The sequence below is a fragment of the Uloborus diversus genome, chromosome 10 (assembly GCF_026930045.1).
Source record: "Uloborus diversus isolate 005 chromosome 10, Udiv.v.3.1, whole genome shotgun sequence".
Taxonomy (NCBI): domain Eukaryota; kingdom Metazoa; phylum Arthropoda; class Arachnida; order Araneae; family Uloboridae; genus Uloborus; species Uloborus diversus.
This window is the reverse complement of record NC_072740.1, coordinates 39,374,478-39,395,351: the sequence shown is the minus strand read 5'-3', so window position 1 is coordinate 39,395,351 and position 20,874 is coordinate 39,374,478. Positions and strand designations below refer to the sequence as shown.

Genomic DNA, 20,874 nt, shown 5'->3' with positions numbered 1-20,874 from the left:
AGATTTTTTGAAATAACAAAAAGCTTTCTGAATAATGAGGAGTTCGCTATCGGATGAAGGATTCTTATTATTTCGGAAACGTTTCCGATATACCCAGAAACGTTTCCGAAATTTGTTACAGTGTAGTTGAGACAGTTTAATATTTTAAACCAAAGTTAGCTAGTTATTTTATTGTTATTTATTCTCCAATTTCTATCGTTTTGCATTCAAAGTATTAATTAGAAAAGCATTTCACTAAAACAGTGCAAACTTAACCTATGGATTACTGTTTCACTGATGCAATTTATTATTTTCGACATAAAAACATAAAAATTATTAGAATACAGTTAAAATTACTGTAATATTAAACTAGTTACATCCAATAACCATTAATGAAGCACATCTAGCTTTGCCACTTTGGCAAATATGGGCAAAGATATTTTGCCAGTACAGTTTTTACCCTTTGTTTCTACCTTTGGCTGAATGTGCCAAACCTAATTTAAAAAAAAAAGAAACCCTCAATTTTTATTATTAAAAGAATTAGACTTATAAAAAATTTTACAACGTTATATTGCAACATATTGTAGAGGTGATTTAAAATAATTGCTTTTGCTACTAAATACAAATTTTGCAATTTATAAATAAATAAAATTAATGATATAATTGATATCTAAAATTATTTATTTACATTCTATTTATATCATTCCAGCACCTTAACTAACAGAATTCGACTTTCTTTGTAATTCTATATTTGCCATTTTTACCTTTGTCCTGGCAAAAATACTTTTTTTTTTGCCTGCAAAACGTTCAGCCTTGTGTGTTTCCCACTATTGCCCTTTAAAGTGCAATAATTTTGAATACAATTTTCTGAGTGAATTGCTGTTTTTTTCTTTTTTTTTTTCATATTTTCCCCCCAATACCTGAACCCTACATTTAAATACAATTTTTTTATAACTGCATGAATTAACTATACCGCATGGTTTTCTAATGGACCTTGAGCAAAAGAATGACTTTTCAAATTTTGAAACCAAAATTTATAGATCCGGGCCTAGGTCCCGTAGACAGCCACCTAACTTGCCTATTTTGTAGCTCTGAGGTTTCCCTTGGCAAAGATATTTTTTGAGGCTCCCATCATGCAGTCAAACCTTACACATTCAATCTTTGATGAAAACAGTTATAGCTATTTGGGGGCCCCGGAAAAGCTGGGACCCTAGGCTACTGCATAGTTAACCCATTCAGTAATCAGACTCTGATCCTCGCAAAAAGCATAAGAAAGCAGATCGAAAGAGTTGCAAGGAAATCAAAAGCACTGTTTTATCATTTTTCGCTTTAAAAAAAAAAAAAAACTCTTCGTTTGGGGGCCTTTCCTAGCTCGGGGGCCTTCGGCGATCGCCGACTTGGCCAGTCCGGGCCTGAGTCCATTTTGAAAACAAACGAAGCGTACTTGACATTGACAGTTGAAAAGTGTGGGAATGCTCGTGACGTCTTTGTGCGCAAAACACTCGCCTGAGAGTGTGTACGGTACGCCTCTCTCGTTCAGCGCTCCCCTCGCCAATCTCTCGGACATAAAAAACCACTTGTGCTCTAGGGAGAGAATGTGGAGCTGGCGTAATTGTGTGTTCCAATAGAGCTACCGGTCGACCCCGAATTTACAGGTGATTACCCAGAACTGTTCCAATAGAGGGACTGGTTAACTGATGGTTGCCGAAGTCCTTCCAATAGCTTCACCTGTCGACTGTAATTTCAGCTGGTTAATTGAACCATGGTTGCGTTTGACGAACCTCACCGGTCGACTGGTAAGTAACCGGTTACAAACTTGCTATCATGTATCGATTACCACACCGGTTAACCATTTTGAGCTGTTGATTGGTGGATTGGAGCACGTGATCATTAGCTGTCACGTGATTAACTAACCGGGCGCTACCGGTCGAGCTCGTCGAACGTAAGCCATGTAATATTTTTAACCAATAATAAATATTCTTCATCTGCGCATTACTCATCTGCTTAAGAAACCGAATTATTAGCCATAAGCGTTCCATAGAGAAACCGGTTAATAACTACTGAGGTCATTAGCTGTCATGTAATCAACCAACAGTATTCGACTGGTAACTCTATTAAAACATACCCAATGAAACAATTTACACTTGTGTGAATATTTAACTGCAACTGTAACGGTAAAACGGTTGCTATAAACAAACAAGAGTTTTCGAATTGTGAAAAGAGATTTAGTCGCGTGATAAACGTTTGTCCCTTCTCCCTTGTTGGGGTTTTCGCGCGAGATTTGTGTTGGTTAGATCCCCTTAGTACAACATTAAAACTTCATCATGGAACCTGATAAGAGTAAAGAATATTTCGCGTCAGACTGTGAGGAAGATGAGGATTATTATTGTAGATTTGTACAATCCATTGATGCAAACGGTGATTGTTTTCTCAAGTTAGACCCACACCCTTTCTGTCATGCAACCGCTAAGCCTTAGCAAGAAGCAGGTGTTACTTCTAATGATGAAATGGAAGTCTGAAATATTGTTGAAATGAATGTTAAATAATATCGTACAGGTATAAAAATAGAAAAACGAAACTATTACTCTTTTTTTGAAAATTAGTCGTGTTCATCGGAATTTAAATGTTTTAAAAATAATTTTAGTCAAAGTATTTAAAATATCACATGACACTGCTGCTGGTAAAATCTCTAAATTTACTTCGGTGCTTTACTTTAGCATAAATTTTTTGAACTTGTAAAATTTGCATTGAGCTTCAACAATTCATTACATTTCTTTATTTCAGGTTTAGGATGCAATGTAATAAATTTTGTGGGAGGGTGAGAAATACTTGAAAAGAAATACATTGAGAAAAACCAATTGTTGAAAAGAAGCATTACATTGTGAAGCTTTGCTTTTTTCTGATCCTAAATGTGTATGCACTCACTTCAGCATCAAGGCCAGGTGTGAATGCCAGCAATCAATGGAAGATTTTGCAAATACAGTGGTCGTCACTTATTTGAATCACATTTGTTCTAAACAGTTTTGATTCAATAAAGTGGCTAATTCCATAAGGCTGGATTTTTTTCCAGTTTTTGACAATTTGATTCATTAAAACAGTTGATTCAATTATTCATTGATTCAATTAAATGGATTCCGCTGTGCACATGAACAATAAAACTTTCCCGGTACAGATGTGATATACCCCTCCCCCCCATTTGGCGACATTCGATTTTTTTGCACAAAATTAAAATATTTTTCTCGCCAATGAGGCGATAATTTTTTATGCATGGCATCCCTGGCCAAACTAACCTGTGTTTAGCAACCCGAAGGCAATCTTACAGATCTGTTCAAACTTGTTTTTCTTGGGTTGTTTGGGTTTCACGCAGGAGAGATACGTGGTGTTGTTTCGTGCAATATACCTTACAGGAATGCTTATTTTGTGTTAGTTTAAATTCAGTAGTTGTGTTTTGAAGTAAAAACCAGGGCTGCGGAGTCGGAAGGAAAATGGCCGACCCCGACTCCGACTCCTGGATTTTGAAATGCCCGACTCCGACTCCGGATTTCTTTTATTATTTTTTTTAGTTGTATTTTTTCAACTCCCTCTCTCCCTTCAGGGGAAGGGTTGAAACCTCTAAATAGAGATTTAAATATTAATTCCTTTTTATGAAAATTTCGCATTTTGTTTTTTATTGTAAACCCAAGACGCATACAACGTTAGAAATTCAATTTAAAAATCAAATTTTGCAATAGTTACGAGTTAAAAAGTGAGATAACTTAAAAATCCCTTTTAAGAAATTTGAAAAGGATTATCTGTAATTTGCCCCCCTTTAATGTTTAACAAATTGATATTGATCAAATCGTGTGCTTTAAATTTTTGAAAGCTGTAACTTGAGAGAAAAAATGCTTTTTTTCTAAATCCAAGTTCTTGAGAGGGGGTGGTTGCTCCGGGTGACACCCATCTGGTAGATGACACCAAAAGTTAATTTCAGAGTTTATAAAAAAATAGAAATATTTTAATTCTGAAAATTTTCGCGAATATATTTTAAATTATATTTCATCAATAAAATTTCAGCGAAAATAGGGCACATATACGTCAGGAGCTAATTTTACACAAAATGCGGGGTTATATAAATTTGTACGAATAGCTTTTACTATACCTATATTTCTTCTTTGCTAAATTTTTAATTTAAATTTTATTGGCTGCTTTAAAATTAACCTTAATATGAAGATTTTAAGATTAACTGCAATTATTGAGTGTTGTAATCAAGAAATCATTTACACTTATTTTGTTCCATACTTTTTAGTGAGAACCAAGTTTATAGAAATAGTCTTAATAAAGAAAAAAAAACATTTGATTATTTCATCGGATCTTTTTGATTCGTGCTTTCGCGCCATAACTTTTTAGAATTTTTCCGATCACCCTTAAACGTTTCAACCTTAGCTACCGGCCTCGACTTACTAATTTTTTTACATTTCTTTTACTATTTTATAACCGAGATCGAACAAAACACTATATTTCTATTTTTATTTGAAAGTGATTACTTGAAAATGTTAGGCAACAAAATCGTTTGCTGACAGTTGCTATTAGTTAAGTTCAAAAGCAAGCAAACTAGGGGACGGCTACAGAAAGTTCGGTAAGCACTCAAGCTAGGTGATTGCCATAATGGCTGTTATTTTCTCATTATTATCTTTTTATACATGTAATCGAACCAATTGGTAATCAGTTTTTAAAAAATGCAAGGAGAATCAGTGAAAAGGATAGAAAAAAAGAAGCTCGGAGTCGGCATGTTTTTGAACAACTCCGACTCCGACTCCTTTACCCCAAAATCTATCCGACTCCGACTCCACAGCCCTGGTAAAAACATTAGAAAATGCCAGTTTCTTCAAACTTGAAGGTTAATTAAAAGTTAACTCCAACGTGGTGTGTATCTGTAACGTGCCATTGTCATATGATGTATTGTTTTAGACTGAGTGTGAATATTTATACCATATAAAAAGGTAAGTTCTTTATTTTAGAATTCAAAAAAAACCTCTCACTTCCAAAATTCTTTGTTTTTACAAATCCTTGAGGGGTTCTTGTAGTTTTTAACTTTATTTTTACTGTATGTAAATTAATTTTACAGAAATAGTACGGTTATTTTGTTCTAAAAGTTAATTCTTATCGATGCCACGAATTATTTAGACATTCTATTAACGTGCCTCCTTTAGGTACTGAATTTTATGTTAACAATTGAAAGTTCTTTCGGTTGTACTCTTAAAAATGCTGAATTTTATTAATAAATCTGCACAATAATGGTGCATATTTCACACTTAAAACTGTCATTATTGTACACTGAACGGAAGGAGCCACCCTTGGGTGTCTCCATGAAAATATACATAACTGTGACCATACTCCGACTGTAATGTATATTAACAGTCGGAGGGATAACGGACCGAGCGGAGCGAGGTCCTGGCGAGCCAGAGGTCTCATAGTACTTTCGTAATGAGACCGAGGCAGGGCCGGCAAGCCGAGGTCTCATTACGAAAGTACTATGAGACCGAGGGCTCGTATCCCGGAGAAATGATGAAAAAAAATTAATGCATTAATTTCGACTTGTAATTAATACAATAATTTATTTCATTGTATTTTAATATGTTTACAAAAAACCCCGGCCCTGTACATTTTTTAAGCATATATTCGTGATGTTTTTTGTTGTGCTTTTATGTTGTTTTTATATATATTGTGTTCTGAAGTGCTTTGATCATGTTTTTTTATCTGATTTTTTCCTGTGGGCGCTAAAAAAGCATCGCTAAGAATGATGTATGACATATGTCGTCATACATCGTTTTCTTGGCGACGCTTTCTTGGCGCCAACAGGAAAAAGTCGCCAAGGGTGGGGTATATCACATCAGTTCCACTTTCCCACTTTGTTTTAAAGGCCTCTTAAATGGAAATTCTCAGGCAAACATAAAATCATAAAAAAAGGAAACTAGTGTTTGCACATTCCTCAGCTATCTTTTCAGCGACACTATGATGCCAATGAAACAATTATATTTTGTAAGATATTTGCTGGACAGCACTGGTGCAGCCAGAAATAATTTCTGGAGTTTTTTTTTTTTTTTTGATCTAAAAGACTTTTTGGAGGGGGTGTTTTGATTATAAAGACCTTTTAAAAGGGGTTTTTTGATCAAAAAAACTTTTGGAGGGGTTTTTTTTTTTAAATCAAAAAGACCTTCAGGAAGAGATATTTTGATGAAAAATACCTTCTAGATGATTTTTTTAATCAAAAAATACCTTCTGGAGGGATTTCTTTTGATCAAACATACCTTCTGAAAGGGATTTTTTGATCAAAAATACCTTTGAAAGAGGTTTTTTTTTTTTTTTATCAAACAGCCTTTTCATTTGCATAAACTACTGTATTAAAATTTGCATTTATGTTAAAACCAATGGTTCTGGGGGATGTTTTCACCCCCCCCCTCTTCGCTGCTCCAATGGCTGACAGAACTTAGGATTATTCACAATAAAATAGGATGATTAGGCTTTAAAACTAAATTTAAATTTACATATTGATCACCATGAAAATATTGCATTGTAAATAAATATTATAAGTTCAAAAGAACAATATATGAGTCCAACACGCCCCAGGTTTTATTTTTTATCAAATGATTCCATGACTTTTCAACTCTTTGTGTCAAGCCTCTTACTTTTGTTGCATTTATATTTTATTTCTCTGCATTGGCTATGCTCATTAGTAATTAAACTATATTTTCATTAATAGTTTCTCTATTATTAGAACAGTACAGTAAAGTTTGAAAGCTGTTCTTAGACAAGAATTTCAAATGAAACAGTTGAGAAGATACTTTTTCATGATTGATGAAGCTTTAGGTTGTTGAACACACACATAGTTCGATTTCCATTAAATAGTATTTGTTTTTAATTTACAAAATAACATCAATTATTCTGTTTCAGAACAAGCAGGATCTGAAGTCATGATACATTTAGACCTAGGGGAACAGACTGCATCGCAACGATGACAACATTATGTCTGATATCGATTCATCTCCATCTAAACACAAAAGTAAAATTCTTTTATGGAATGACTATTTATTTTTACTAATTTTTCTTTCTCTCATGTAATATTTTAATAATGTATAAAAAATTAAAATAATTCTATAAGATTGTGCTATTGTTTAAGTTAATAAAAGCAATAATTTTGAATAACAGAAAGAATTTTAATTTTTTTTTGATGTGCTATTTTCTAATTATATAAAAAAAAAGAAAGAAAATAAACAATAATAATAAAATAAATAGATAAGGGAACTCAAAAAAAGTAGAATGGAATTTACTCCAAGTTAAGTATGCATGATAAAAGTATGCATGTCTGAGTAAAAACTTAGGCCAGTAAATGTTTTTGAGAAATTGGGAAAACAATCATTTATAATTATTTCATTATCAGAAAATATTACAGATCAATATTTGAGCCTGAGTAAAACCTTTAAGGCCAACATAGAAAAAAGAAAGCATAGGAAGAAAAAAATACAAACATTTAAAAGTTCGTGTAGGAGAGCCATTTCTTCGAATTACTTCAAATATTCTTGTTTGCACAGATAAAACTAGTTTTTGACTAAGTTCGGAACCTGTTTTATATTTGTCATCTTCGATAGTAGATTTCAGCTCTATTGATGAAGTAAAATGTCTACCATTTGCATAAACTCTTCCTACTAAGTCACCCCATAAATTCTCAATTGGGTTAAGATCTGGAGATTTAGTTGGCCATTTTAAAGTTGCAACATTGTAGACTTGCAACCAATTTTTTGTACAGTTACTCAAATGGATAGGTACGTTGTCTTGCTGATATTTCTAATTTTCTAAAGCATTAAAAATAGCAGTTGTTAAAAGATGACTTACGAGGACATTTTTATATGCTTGTGATTTCATTTTACTGGCAACAAACATAATTGAATCCATACCATTGTAAGCAAAGCACCTCCAAGTCATGACAGAGCTCTGAGGTTAACTCATTTTTCTGAGCCTTTTAATGTATATAGACTTTTAAAACTAGTTTTATTTTATGCAACTGCATCTCATCTCATGTTTGGCTGCTTCTGGATCCTTTGAATTAGTTAATTCTATTTTTATTTGCTTAATTTCGAAAAAAGGTCTGACGCCCCAGTAACAGACAATGAAAATTCTTATGATACCCAGCAACACATAGGATGAGGAAAGAATGAGTAACGGACAGAATTCCCGTATTCTCTTCAAAAATGTGGAAAAGTTCTTTATTTTTAGACTGTAAACCTTATTAAATTCAAATGAACATGAAACACCGGCAGACCTCGTGATGGCTGTTCATTACCTTCAAGGTCTGCCTTGTTAATACCAACTGGATCATAAAATTCACTCTGATAACACTAGATGGTTGCACCGTATTCATGGGTCGCAATTACATCAGTTTTACTCGCTTAAAATTCTTATTATTTAAATCCAAACTTAAGACTGTCTGATACTGGACCCTTGTCTGTTACTGGTGCTTTTACTCCTATGTGATCTAATTTTATACTGTCTTTGTAAATAGAATATCACTATACTGCATGTTTTCACTTTAAATACATTGAGAGAAGTTTGGTTTTGATGGATGAAACATTAAAAGTATTGATAGATCATGAATAAATATTTTTTCCCCACAAGAGTTAAAATTAATGGGAGACTATAGTAAAAATAAAAAAATAAAAATAAATATTTAAAAATGAAGTTTATTTCAGTTAGTATGTTTTTACTGTGCTAAAATTACTGACCTTATGAATTTTCTGTGTCATTGGCAAGGAGCCTTTTTTTACAATTGAACAAACTAACTCATTTTCTGAATATGTACTAAAACGTTCATTGATTTCTACTACAGGTTTATTTATTTATTTATTTATTTTTTTATCTATTTATTTATTTATTTTTTAAAGTCATGACCCTAGTGACTTGAGCTCATCTCTTCCTGAGCAGTAGGTATCAATTCATCTAAATATTTGCTTGGTTTCTCAATACTTGTGACATGTTTTACCTGCATGTGCTCTAATCTTGGTGTCACTTAAAAGTTTGTTTCATGAGTTAGGCTTTTAAAGCATGAGGTTCATGCAAGCCCAGCAAGTTCGAAATAAGTTCTCTTTAAAACAAGCAATAGTGAATTTAATGTAATCATGAAAGTAATTTGTGATACTGTGAAACCTGTGTAAGTTGAGCACATGTGATTCAGTACTTTAGTGGCCAACTTAGACTGGTGTTCAATTTATGGATGTTGATGTACATGATTAGGACTAATTCTATATCTGACAAAAGCAATCAACTTAAACAAACACTTATGCGGGTGGTCAACTTTACAGGTTTTACTGTATTCACTGTTATTAACCTTCATTTTAATTTATGAATGTTATCATTTCTATTCTTATTTCACATATATTATTCATGTATTTTGATGTTCTTTTTTTCCTTTTTAGATTTTCCCTTTCAAGATCATGAACCAAAGTGCATTAACTCACTTTGTAATTTAATTAATACTAGATTAAAATTACTTGAAAATGAAATACTTTCACAACATAAAGCCTGGGAGTCGATTCAAAGAGAGGTATTCTTTTTCCCTGTTTTTAGTTTTACATGTATCCATCATTTTTCAAAAATGTAATGCATATTTTCAAATTTTATATTTATACTAAAATTTATTAGAATTTAATTTTTTGTTTATTCATGCTTTTGTATCAAATAATGTTTTTATTTATGGTAAATATATTTCAAATAACAATTAATTGCATCCTTTTTTATTATCTTATATCTTATGATAGCTAATAATTTATCACTGCTATGTGATGCAAAGTCAGACAAAGTGCTGATGCAAAGTGAGAAAATAACATGCGTTTAGATAATAGTATCACCTTGTGAAAATATATCCCCATTGCTCTTTATAATTCAGAATTCAGCAAGTTAAAAAAAAAAACTTTTTGCCTTGATAGGAATATATTCTGGACTATTGTAAAAAACGATTTGAAAATTTGAGAGTTTTGCAGAGATAATGCGCACTGGCTTGTAAACATGTATTTGTTAAATCCCTTGCAAAAAAACTGAACCAACTTCTATTTATATAATAATTGAAAGTGTTTTAAAAGGATTGAAAATCAATATTTATAGCATGTTCAATTTCACTTCCAAATCAAAACTGTTGTATTACCCGAGTAGCATCAACTCATCGGCCGATGATCGGCCGTTCATCGAAATCCGATCAAACTTTGATCGGTCGATGATCGGCCGATGATCGGCTTCCGATGAGTTTTCATCGGAAATTGCTCCAATATGTCTCATCGGCAACAGTAGAATCCGATCATCGGAATCCGATGAATTTTGCTCCCTATACCGATGAGATTTGGAGCAATATACGAGCAGTGCTGTTCCGAGGCGATGAATTTTGGATAAAAATACGATGAGATTTGGAGCAATATACGAGCAGTGCTGTTCCGAGGCGATGAATTTTGGATGAAAATACGATGAAATTTGGAGCAATATACGAGCAGTGCTGTCGTTCCGAGGCGATGAATTTAGGATGAAAATACGATGAGAAGTAGTAACAACTACGATATAGGGACAAGCAAGTAGGAAAAAAAAAACAGTCTGAAGAAAACTTGCAGGAGGGGTATTTTTGGATGACGTCATTTCGGAATTACTTAATATATATATATATTTTAAATAACTTGTTTAATTAATTTCTAATTTAACAACTTTTGATGAGCGTGATTCATAAGTTCAATCTTAGTCGCTCTAGCCGGGAATCGAACCCTAGTCCTTTGGAATACGAGATTCATATGCTAACCACTAGACAAGTTATGCTCGCTCCATGGCGGAAAATAATGCATTAAATGGAAAATCATTTGTGGCGCCATCTATCGGGTGCCAAGGAAAAGACACTTATGGCGCCAGCTAGTGAAGAGTCGGAGTCGGTAATTTTGGGAGTCAAATTGAACGGAGTGGAATTGTTTTGGAGATAGAGAGAAATCATTCAAGAGCCGGAGTCTCATTTTGTTCGCAATTCCAGTGAGGTAATCGGCGTTGGAATCGTGGAGTTAAAGTTGAATTGATTTTGCAGCAAATTGGAGTAAACCCTTCCAAAATCCAGGAGTCGGATTCGGAGTCAAAGTCTCAGTCATTTTTCCTCCGATTCTCAAACTTGAATGTTGATCCGTATAGCCTTACGTTTGATCAATAGTCGGATATTCGAATAATAAAATTTATCCTATTTTAACAGTTGGGAGATTTCCAAAAATTTTAGATTAGGAAAATTTTTATCGGAAAATTTAAACGACCTACTTTTTTTAAGATGAAATGTAACTCGGCAAATTTTCATCGGAAAATTTGATTCCTACGATCTCTTTTTCCGATGAAATGTAGCTCGGCAAATTTTCATCGGAAAACTTGATCATTACGATTTCGTTTTTCGATGAAATTTCGCTCGGAAAATTTTTATCGGAAAATTTGATCGTTACGATCTCTTTTTCCGATGAAATGCAGCTCGGCAAATTTTCATCGGAAAATTTGATCGTTACGATCTCTTTTTCCGATGAAATGCAGATCGGCAAATTTTCATCGGAAGATTTGATCGTAACGATATAGTTTTCCGATAAAAAACAGCTCATCGAAAACCGTTCTCGGATTCTGATCGCAACGATATCAGCGTGCATTACGCGATGAGTTTAGGAGGAGTCAATGATCGGCCGAGCAAAATCCGATGAGTTAATGCTACCTGGGTATAGATCATTTATGTATGTTATATTATTAAATAAATAGGCTTAGTGTTAAAAAAATAAATAAAGGAAATATTGTTCTGATTTTATTACAGAAATTAATAGATACTGTCATTGAAATTGCTATTATTTTCCTTATTAAATGAAAAATTAATTTTCACTCGCACAAAAAAAAAAAAAAACTTTGTGCAAAGCTTTGTTTATTGATTGTTAGTCTCCCTATTTTTGCCTTAGAGCAGCGGTTCCCAACCTTTTCCCACTTGCGAACCCTTTTCAAACTCCGAAAGAAGTTGACAAACTCCTTGAGTGCTAGGTAATAAGTAACAATGAAAAAAATGTTGACAAAAGCCATTAGTTTTAATGTTCTTGGAGCGATTCATAAAAGCTAGAAAGTATTTTAATATTGATAAACTTGCTTGTTGATTCAAACTATGTGAGAGAAATAGATTCCCATTTTTAAATGACATAAATACCCAGCGAGCAAGTGGAAATCCCCAATGCCTAAACACCCAACCGTTGATCACGTGTTTTGCCCATCGGCGGACGTGACGTCAGACCTCAAAAGTTGAAGATCCTTTTGCTGATTGCATAGCAAAAAACAAATTTAAAATAGTAAACAGTCTGAGTTGAGTTGGCTATGAGATGTATCGGATGCAAAGTTTGACGATGTCACGTCGTTGCGTAGGGTGTAACTGAGACTCTTTAAATAGCAAGTCAATCAATCAATCCACCTCTTATCATTTAGCTCCGTGGCTGCAGTTGTCGGCTTTGTTTTGAAGTGAGCATATGAGCTCAGATTGAGTTGTCCACGCAGAGGACGTGGAAATTTTTCTAGAGAAATGTGAAAATAAAGATTCGTTCGCCTGCTAAAAGTGCAGGAAGTGTTCTAAAACAGTAATTAAACGCATGGGAAATCAGATTTTCATTTTGTCCAAGAATGTCCGTTTTGTCTAATACCGTCCATTTTGTCCCAATTTCTTCCGATATCCTGGACTTCTTACAAAATACCAGCCCTGCTTGCTTGACTTATCCAATCATGTGTAAAAGTTTTAATTTTTTAGGTATTCTTCACTCATAAAGTATGATTTTTGCTTGGTATTCAACTAGCTATTTAAATATGTTTTAGGTTGATGAAGTTAAATCTCTTCTGGAAGATTGCTCATCCACATGTGGTTCTTCAACCCTAAGTGGTCATGACAATGAAAGTGAGATTGTTGATTCTGCCCTTGAGAGTCACAAAACGTGCAATAGTTTGTTGTGGAACAAGCTGAAAGTTGCTGAAGAAAATGTTGAGGAAAAGAAATCTTTGATAAGACGTCTGAGCAGTGATGTTGTAAAGTTGAAAAACTTTAAAAAAAGATGTAAAAAGAAAATATCTAAATCAAATTCGCATATAGACTTGATTCTGGAAGTCACAAATGGCTTGCATGTATTAAAGTGTGATGAGTGTAAGTTCTGTAATGAGCATTTGGATTTTAGAGAAGGTTTGCTTTCAGCAGTAATTGAGTTAATTCATTTCAGTGAAAAAAATTATAGTAGTTCTCTTGAAGAAAATAAAACCCTTAAATCCTGTCTTCAGAAGATATATATTAAGACTAAAAGTTGCCTCTTTCATAGCCAGGTTTATTCAAAAAGGCCTCATTATCAGCAAAGTAGTTCTGAAACGGAAAATGGAAGTTCATTTGTTGACAGCATTTACAATAGTTTTGAAGAATTTTGTCATCATTTCCAAAATCTTCAGGATGAGTTATTGCAATTGAAGCATATTTTATTGGCTGCTGAAGAAAATCATCTAGATGACATGTTTCAAGATTCTCATTCTGCTGGTTGTCGGTGTTATAATGTGTTGAGAAAAGAGGAGCATGGCATTAGTAATGACTTTGATGAAACCACTGCTAAATTTTCTAAAACAAGTCAAAGAACTTACAACAGCTATGATAAAAAACTGAAATCTGTAAGTGTCTTTTTTTTTCCTTGAAGGGGGATGATAATTGATAGCAGAGTTGCTAATCTGGTATTTAGGCAAAATTATAGCTTTCTTTCCTTAAACGCCTGAATAACCAGAATAAAATTATATATAAGAATAACATTGTATATTTATCTCATCTGCCATTGTCTTTCTTTTAAAATTTCTTGAATTTAATAAGTAAATTGATAAATTCTAAACTTTTGATTTCTTTTTGAAAATCAGAGCTTGATAGTTATATTTTTATGAGTTACCAGGACATAACCTAAACTTATGATCATGATCTTTTATTATATAGGTAAAGGGAGCAGGTCATTAAAAAAATACCACTCATCTTGAGCATTCAACTTCGATTTGCTTGTGAAATTTTTCTAAGTGGATAGTTTTGTTTTCAAGATATAGAGTCTTTTTCAAAATTTGTCTCATTAGGAATATTGTATTATAATGTTATTATTATTAAAAACTAACTATATATACGTAAATATATTCTTTTTATGTAAGCAATTTAAAAAATTTTGCCATTCCAACATTTTTTTTTTTTTTTTTGCAAACCTCCTTTATTTACCTCGTGAATCCATGGCAATTCACAATCCGGTTGGGAACCAATGGTATAGGCATAATTGTTATTATAAATAAGAAAGGATAATATTTTAAATAAATCACTAAATTTTAGTTACTCAAGATGCATTTAATAAAAATGTTTTAACTGTAAATCTGATGTGATTTCATATTATTATTTAATATTACAGAAAATTTTCTGCAAATAATGTTTACTAAAACTAGTTTCAAACAGTTTAATCTATTGATGCTACTTTTTTTTTTTTTAAAGAACTGAGCACCTAAAACCTTGTTTATGAAAAAAACAGTTAACTGATTGAACATTACTATTAATATTTTAGTTCAAGTGTTTATCAGTACAAATTTTCCCGAGATTTTGCTGTATTAACCCTGCACCTTATGGTTTTTTTTTTTAAAATCATTTAGCTTAGTTGTTGTGATGATTCTGAAAACGTGGATCCTGGTTCTCTGTTTGAATCTAGCCAAATGTTCCGAACTGTGCCTCATTCTGAAAATCAAGTTTGTACCTTTATTTACATAATATAATTGTGCTAAATGTGTAAATTCAGCCAAATAATATATATATGAAGATATTTATGAAAGTTTAATGGTTTAAAATAGTTTTATAACATTGATAGCCTTATAGTTCGAATAGTACAACCCTGGTTAACTGAATTGTAGTGGAATGGAATCACTCCAGAGATGTAATTGTTATGTAATTTCAAGTCATGATCAGTACTGTAGTTGGGAAAAAATATTGGATTTTTTTAAAGGCTAAGGAAGGTCATTTTAGCTTACTTATGTCTGATTTAATTTGAAATCGCTGACCCATGCAAAGCATTTGTGATTGATAACAGAAATTCAAAAATGAGTGGAAAAACTACCCCTTAAATTCAAAATTTGCGGGGTAATTTTTCAAAAAACAGCTTGCATATATCTTGTTATTTTTCGCTTGTAGAGGTTAAAAAGAACTATAAAATGATGATGTCAGAGTTTTGTAGTTTTTTAAAGTATTAAGGAAGCAGCCCCCTCCCTTCCAGAAAAAAAAGAACTGTAAATATCAACACAATGCGTGATAAAAAAATAAAATAAATTCGTTATCTGGCAAAGGGAGATTCTGATTATATAACCATGAAAAGTTAGACCAGATTTTAGTAGAGAAAGTTAAATCATTCAAAAGGGACACCTTCTGGCCCACGTGGAATCAAACCCATGACCTTCGCATTACTTGCACGATGCTTTAACCAATCAAGATAATGCGACCTTGATAACTAGTCTTGTGGGATGCTATGCATTGAAGCCATGCTTAATAATAATAAAAAAAAATTTATCTTCCAAAGCAGTCACCATGTTCATTGTTTGTTTATTTTTTATTCGAAAGTAATAAAATAATCTTTAAAATGATGCCTTACTTATGATGTTTGTTGAGTTATGGAGAATGTTATGGCATTCGTACAAAAAATCATGTTTGATAAATAATATATATAATGAAAAATGAATATATATATATATATATATATATATATATATATATATATATATATATATATATATATATATATATATACATATACATTTAGTAGCAATATGATATTGAACAAGAAAGAATGAAAATTTGAAAAATTCCCAAAATACTCTGGGGCCTCATCAGTGGGTACTTCCCAAGGGTAAGGAAAAAACCATGATATGTTTCGTGAGTGCTGCTGGGAAAATTGCCTAAAAAAGCAGCACTAGTCCCGACATCTCACAAAACAAGCAATAGGGGGTACTGAAAGTCCAGAATATAAGCATGACAAGAAGTAATTAAATTGAACATTTACAAACCAAAAATACAAGCTTTATAGAAAGTTAATTAGAACAATTTCTTAACTAATTTAAACTACAAGAAAAAAATTCACAATTGAACTCAATAGCAAAAGAAAGAACATGTGACAGTCAAATCCATGGAAAATCAAAATGACCTACGGCTTCTCTTCCACAAGCTTGCAAATGAAATTTTCCGTAAGATGCTCTGGATATTGGTTCTCAGTTAGGGTTGCAGTTAAATTTTGAATCACTGTCTTCAGATTTGTTTTATTATTGCAGATTTTTTTATATCTAGTAATTTGTGAGATAATTATATTTTTGAACATTTTTTTCCTAACACAACCGTGAAAATGAATTAAAGAATATACTTTGAAAATCAAAAGCTATACTGGGATCTTTGTTATTTATTTGAATGTTGAGATCTAAGAAATTAACTGACTCATCCTTATTTGATTTGTCCAGGTTACAAATACAGAAAATGATAGTGTTTCTTTATATATATATATATATATATATATATATATATATATATATATATATATATATATATATATATATATATATATATATATATATATTCTTTTTATATATATATATATATATATATATATATATTCTCAACGCATTAACTCTTGCCAGTGACATGTTGAAGAAAGTCATCTCGAAAGTAATTGATAGTTGTTAATTTTTATATAAAGGGCAAAACATTTAAGGACAAAAATCAATGATCAGCAACAGAAAAAAATGAAAGATAATAATTTAACGACAGTTTGAAATTTTAATTGCAGGGGAAAATGTAATTACCCGTCCCCTTACCTTAAATACTATAAAATTTCTGAAATATGTTTCTAACCTTTTATATAATTGAATGATAATTAAAAGGAAAGCAAATAATTTGAAATAATATTTCATGAAATTTTTAAAAATTCTTTTAAAAAAATAAAAGAAACAAAAAACAAAAATGGTTATATCTAGAATTTTGAAGGAATATTTCTATTTTCACAAGAATTTTTACTTTTTTCTATTACAAACATTATTGCATCACTTATATTTTTATACTTCCGTAAGTAGTGCTACATTTTAAAACTATGCACCTAATATTTTTAAGTAAAAATATTTTTTAATTTAAATTGAATTTTTGAATATGGGGACAGAAATGACAATAAAATGTGAAAGAGCTTAAAAATTTCTTTTTCTGTGTTTCATGCCATAATAATCTTTAATATAATACATATCACCTTCAATATTGAGAATATATCTTGTTCATTTCACCTAAATTGTCTCAAGATATGGAAACAAAGGGAACTTTGCCTAGGTGGCATATTTGTGATACATAGTTTTATTTCCAGGAATAAACACAATAAAACTAATTATAGTGCTTATTTATAGTGTGGGATGGGGGAGGGACTATTTATAGTGTGTATTATCTGAGGCACTATGAATAGTTGAAGGTCTTGACATTGAAAGCCCTTGAACAATGTAAAAATGATCTATATTCTTGCACACTGTCATATAATGTCTAACAGCATTAGAAAATGTATTTTTAAATGCTGCTCCAGAAATTATTTGCTACTGTAAAAAAAATAAGGACAGTAGTATTTATGAGTCAATTACAATGCATATACTGGGTACCGTTTTCTGTTAAAAAAATGCAACCTACCGACCAACTTTTGTTTTATTTCAAGGAGTTACATCTTATTTCTTTCTTTTATCTTTAAGTGTCAATTTTAGATAGTTTGATTTAACTGATAAAATGTTAACTATCGATGGACTTGATGCATACAAATTAAAGCAGCTTCACAATAAATGCTGGTCAGACCTTGTAAGCCTAACATTGATTTGCTTTACAAGAGCATTTTTTCAAAATAAAGATCAAAGAAAACCCAAATATGAAATTTAAAACTCATACTATGCATCTATTTTAAACCATTACTTAGTTAAAACAATTATACAGAGGTTCGAAAGTATTCTAAGAATAAAAGAGGTAAACAAAGTTGTTATACTTACAATGAAAGAATTGCACATCACTAAAAATGCCGTTAACTTTTGAAAAATATTTTTTTAAATTGTTTTATTTTGCTCTATTCTGTAAATGAAAACTACTTCCAAACACTAAATATTTTAAATTACTTAAAAAATATTGATTAGAAAATCTCAATTTCACATTAAGTATAGTAATTAAATGCTAAAAGTTTATTATAAGTTTTTAAAATGTATCATATAACTATGAGTAATAACACAACTAATAACTTGAGATGCAACTAAATATCCTTAAATCTTTCATGTTATGATTAATGTTCTTAACTTATTACTATTTGTAATTCGAGAAAATAATTTAAAAATGACATAACTAAATAAATCAAGCGCTCTAGAAGTTTTCTAAACCACTAAGTAATTACAGTCACCTGAAACTGCCTATGAAGAGGGAACAGAGGTGACAAAATACTAGCTTTTTTTTCGTGTGTGTGTGTGTGTGTGGGCCTAACAGGGAAAAAACTTTTTCATTACTTTAATTCAACCATTCATAGCTTATAAATGTGCGTAATTACTTTCGGCATACCATTTTTTAAAAACTTATTTTCAATTTCTTGGAAGATAGGTTGGGGGACTGAGGTGACATTAAATAAAGCCACAACATGGATTTTTCAAGGTAAAACAAGGCTCATATACCTTTAAAGATGTGTTACTTCATTAAAATTTTGTTTTTACAGAATACAAAAAATATTCTTTGTATTCTGGAAGTTGTTTTTTAGCCAACTAGTGCCACCTATAGAACTTTATTACTCTTTTTACTTCCTTTTACAAAAAAAAGTATTGTATTCGCAAAAAAATTTGCACTCAAAAATCGACCTTAATCTCCATTTTGCTCAGCCCCGAATGAATGTTGAGTATTTTTCAACCCGACCACATGTGCATATATACCTAAGAATGTATAGAAGCTCGAAATATCCATTTTGACGATTCCCAAGTTAATTAAAACAAGTTTTCTTGTGGCGTCTGTATGTATGTGCATATGTACGTATGTGCGTATTTATGTTGCATAACTCAAGAATGGCATGTCCTAGAACGTTGAAATTTGGTACGTAGACTCCTAGTGGGGTCTAGTTGTGCACCTCCCCTTTTGGTTGCATTCAGGTATTTCTAAAGCGGCTTTTTGCACCTTTTTGGGGAGAAATCATTGTTAATTTTGATGCAAACTCAAGTGGTGTTATAATTTGGCGGACAATTGGCGATATATCACCAGTCTTTTAGTCGCCAACTTGGCGATAAATTTAGCGATTTTTTTTTTTAAAAATCTGGTTTTAATTTGGCCACTGTGGGTGATATTTAGAGAGTTAACCATTGAACCACATTAAAATTGCAATAATGGGGAAGTAACATTAAATTGGTGTAAAAAGGAAGTCATGTGATGCACACATCAGCTCGTTTCTACTTGTGGTAGTATTAACTCAAAACCTGAGGACACATACAAAATGATGTGTTTTTTGAAATGCATAAATAAATTGAAGAATATTGCTATGGCACATTCAAGTAGACAGTTATACTATATCATAATGCACATGTATTTATGTTTTTGACCCTTTTAATAACATTGAATAAATTTGTTCAAAACTTGACAAATGTGTGTGCGAGACAAATGAGGCAACAAAAATGACATTTTGCCTACATTTTATTTTTTAAAAATAAAATTTAAACACAAAATGTGGCTGATCCACATTGTTAATACTCTTTGGGAGTATTTTAAGTAAAATATGTCATTAAATATTGAAAATAAATATTTAGTTCAAAAATATAGCATTAGGCCACAAAGGTTGATGAATTCAGAAAATCACCCATACATTTAATAAACTTGTTTGGAATGAATTTAAATTAAACTTGCATTCAAAAAAATATATATACCAATGATTTTAGAAAACGACCTACCCAACTATGGCACTGGTCATATGTTTCAATGCTAAACGACTTCAGTACTCTATTTATTGGATATTCTTAAGTTCTTTATTAAATTTAAATTTATATTTTTAAAATTATAGTCATCAGTATTCTTAGTAATATTTAAAGCTCAGCGCACTCTTGTCGTAGTTATTTTTTATGTACTTTAAAGTATGTATTTTTGATTTTGTAATTTCAAATTCAGTTTGATCCCGCCAGATTTGGTTAATTAAAGTTTTACCTAAGCACTACTTTTTTGTTTTCCGTTTTCTCTATTATATATTTGTGTATGCCAAAATTTTGAAAATTACTTAAATTGAAATTTGATACAATTCAGTTAGGTTCATTACGCAGTCGACTTTTTGAAAGCATACGAACTATTCGAGATGTGGAAGTAGAGGAGAATGATGATGCGACTCTGGTTAATATGGTGACGTCTGTGGTTGAAGAATGCAGTGCATTGAGGCAAGAAGTTAGTTATTTGCGAAATGTTCGGCAAGAAAAAAAGAAATCTTGGAATAAATTGCAATGTTTCATTATGGATGCTGAAGTAAGATAGCAAAACATTAAAATTATTGCTTTTTAAATGTATGCTTTTTTTGTTGTATTTAATAGGTTTTTTTCTTACATTAGAGAAAGTTGAAGGGTAGTGGTAGAAGTATGTCAAGTCTTAGGGAAGTCATCCGAGATCTTGGTGAATTAATAGTGACAAGTGAATCTTCTTCTCTTGATGAAACAATTCTCTACATGTATAGTAATCAACTTGAATGGCTGGAGAAATTATTATTGGGATATGAAAGTCCATCAGAACAGAATCATTGCAGTGAGCAATTGTTTTTAATGCTATGTTTTTTTCATTTTAAAGCTTATTAAATCTTTAAGTTAAAAAACAATTTA

The 20,874-nt window shown here is 31.6% G+C and overlaps 1 protein-coding gene across 1 annotated transcript in view; it reads left to right on the top strand.

The window, feature by feature from the left end:
* Positions 1-2,303: 2,303 nt before the first annotated feature.
* Positions 2,304-20,874, top strand: part of LOC129231723 (uncharacterized) — a 68,646-nt gene continuing 50,075 nt past the window's right edge. Inside the window, 6 exon segments of the mRNA XM_054866085.1 lie at positions 2,304-2,397; positions 9,426-9,553; positions 12,841-13,668; positions 14,665-14,757; positions 20,315-20,527; positions 20,611-20,800. Of these exon segments, the coding sequence (XP_054722060.1) occupies positions 2,304-2,397; positions 9,426-9,553; positions 12,841-13,668; positions 14,665-14,757; positions 20,315-20,527; positions 20,611-20,800 (1,546 nt within the window).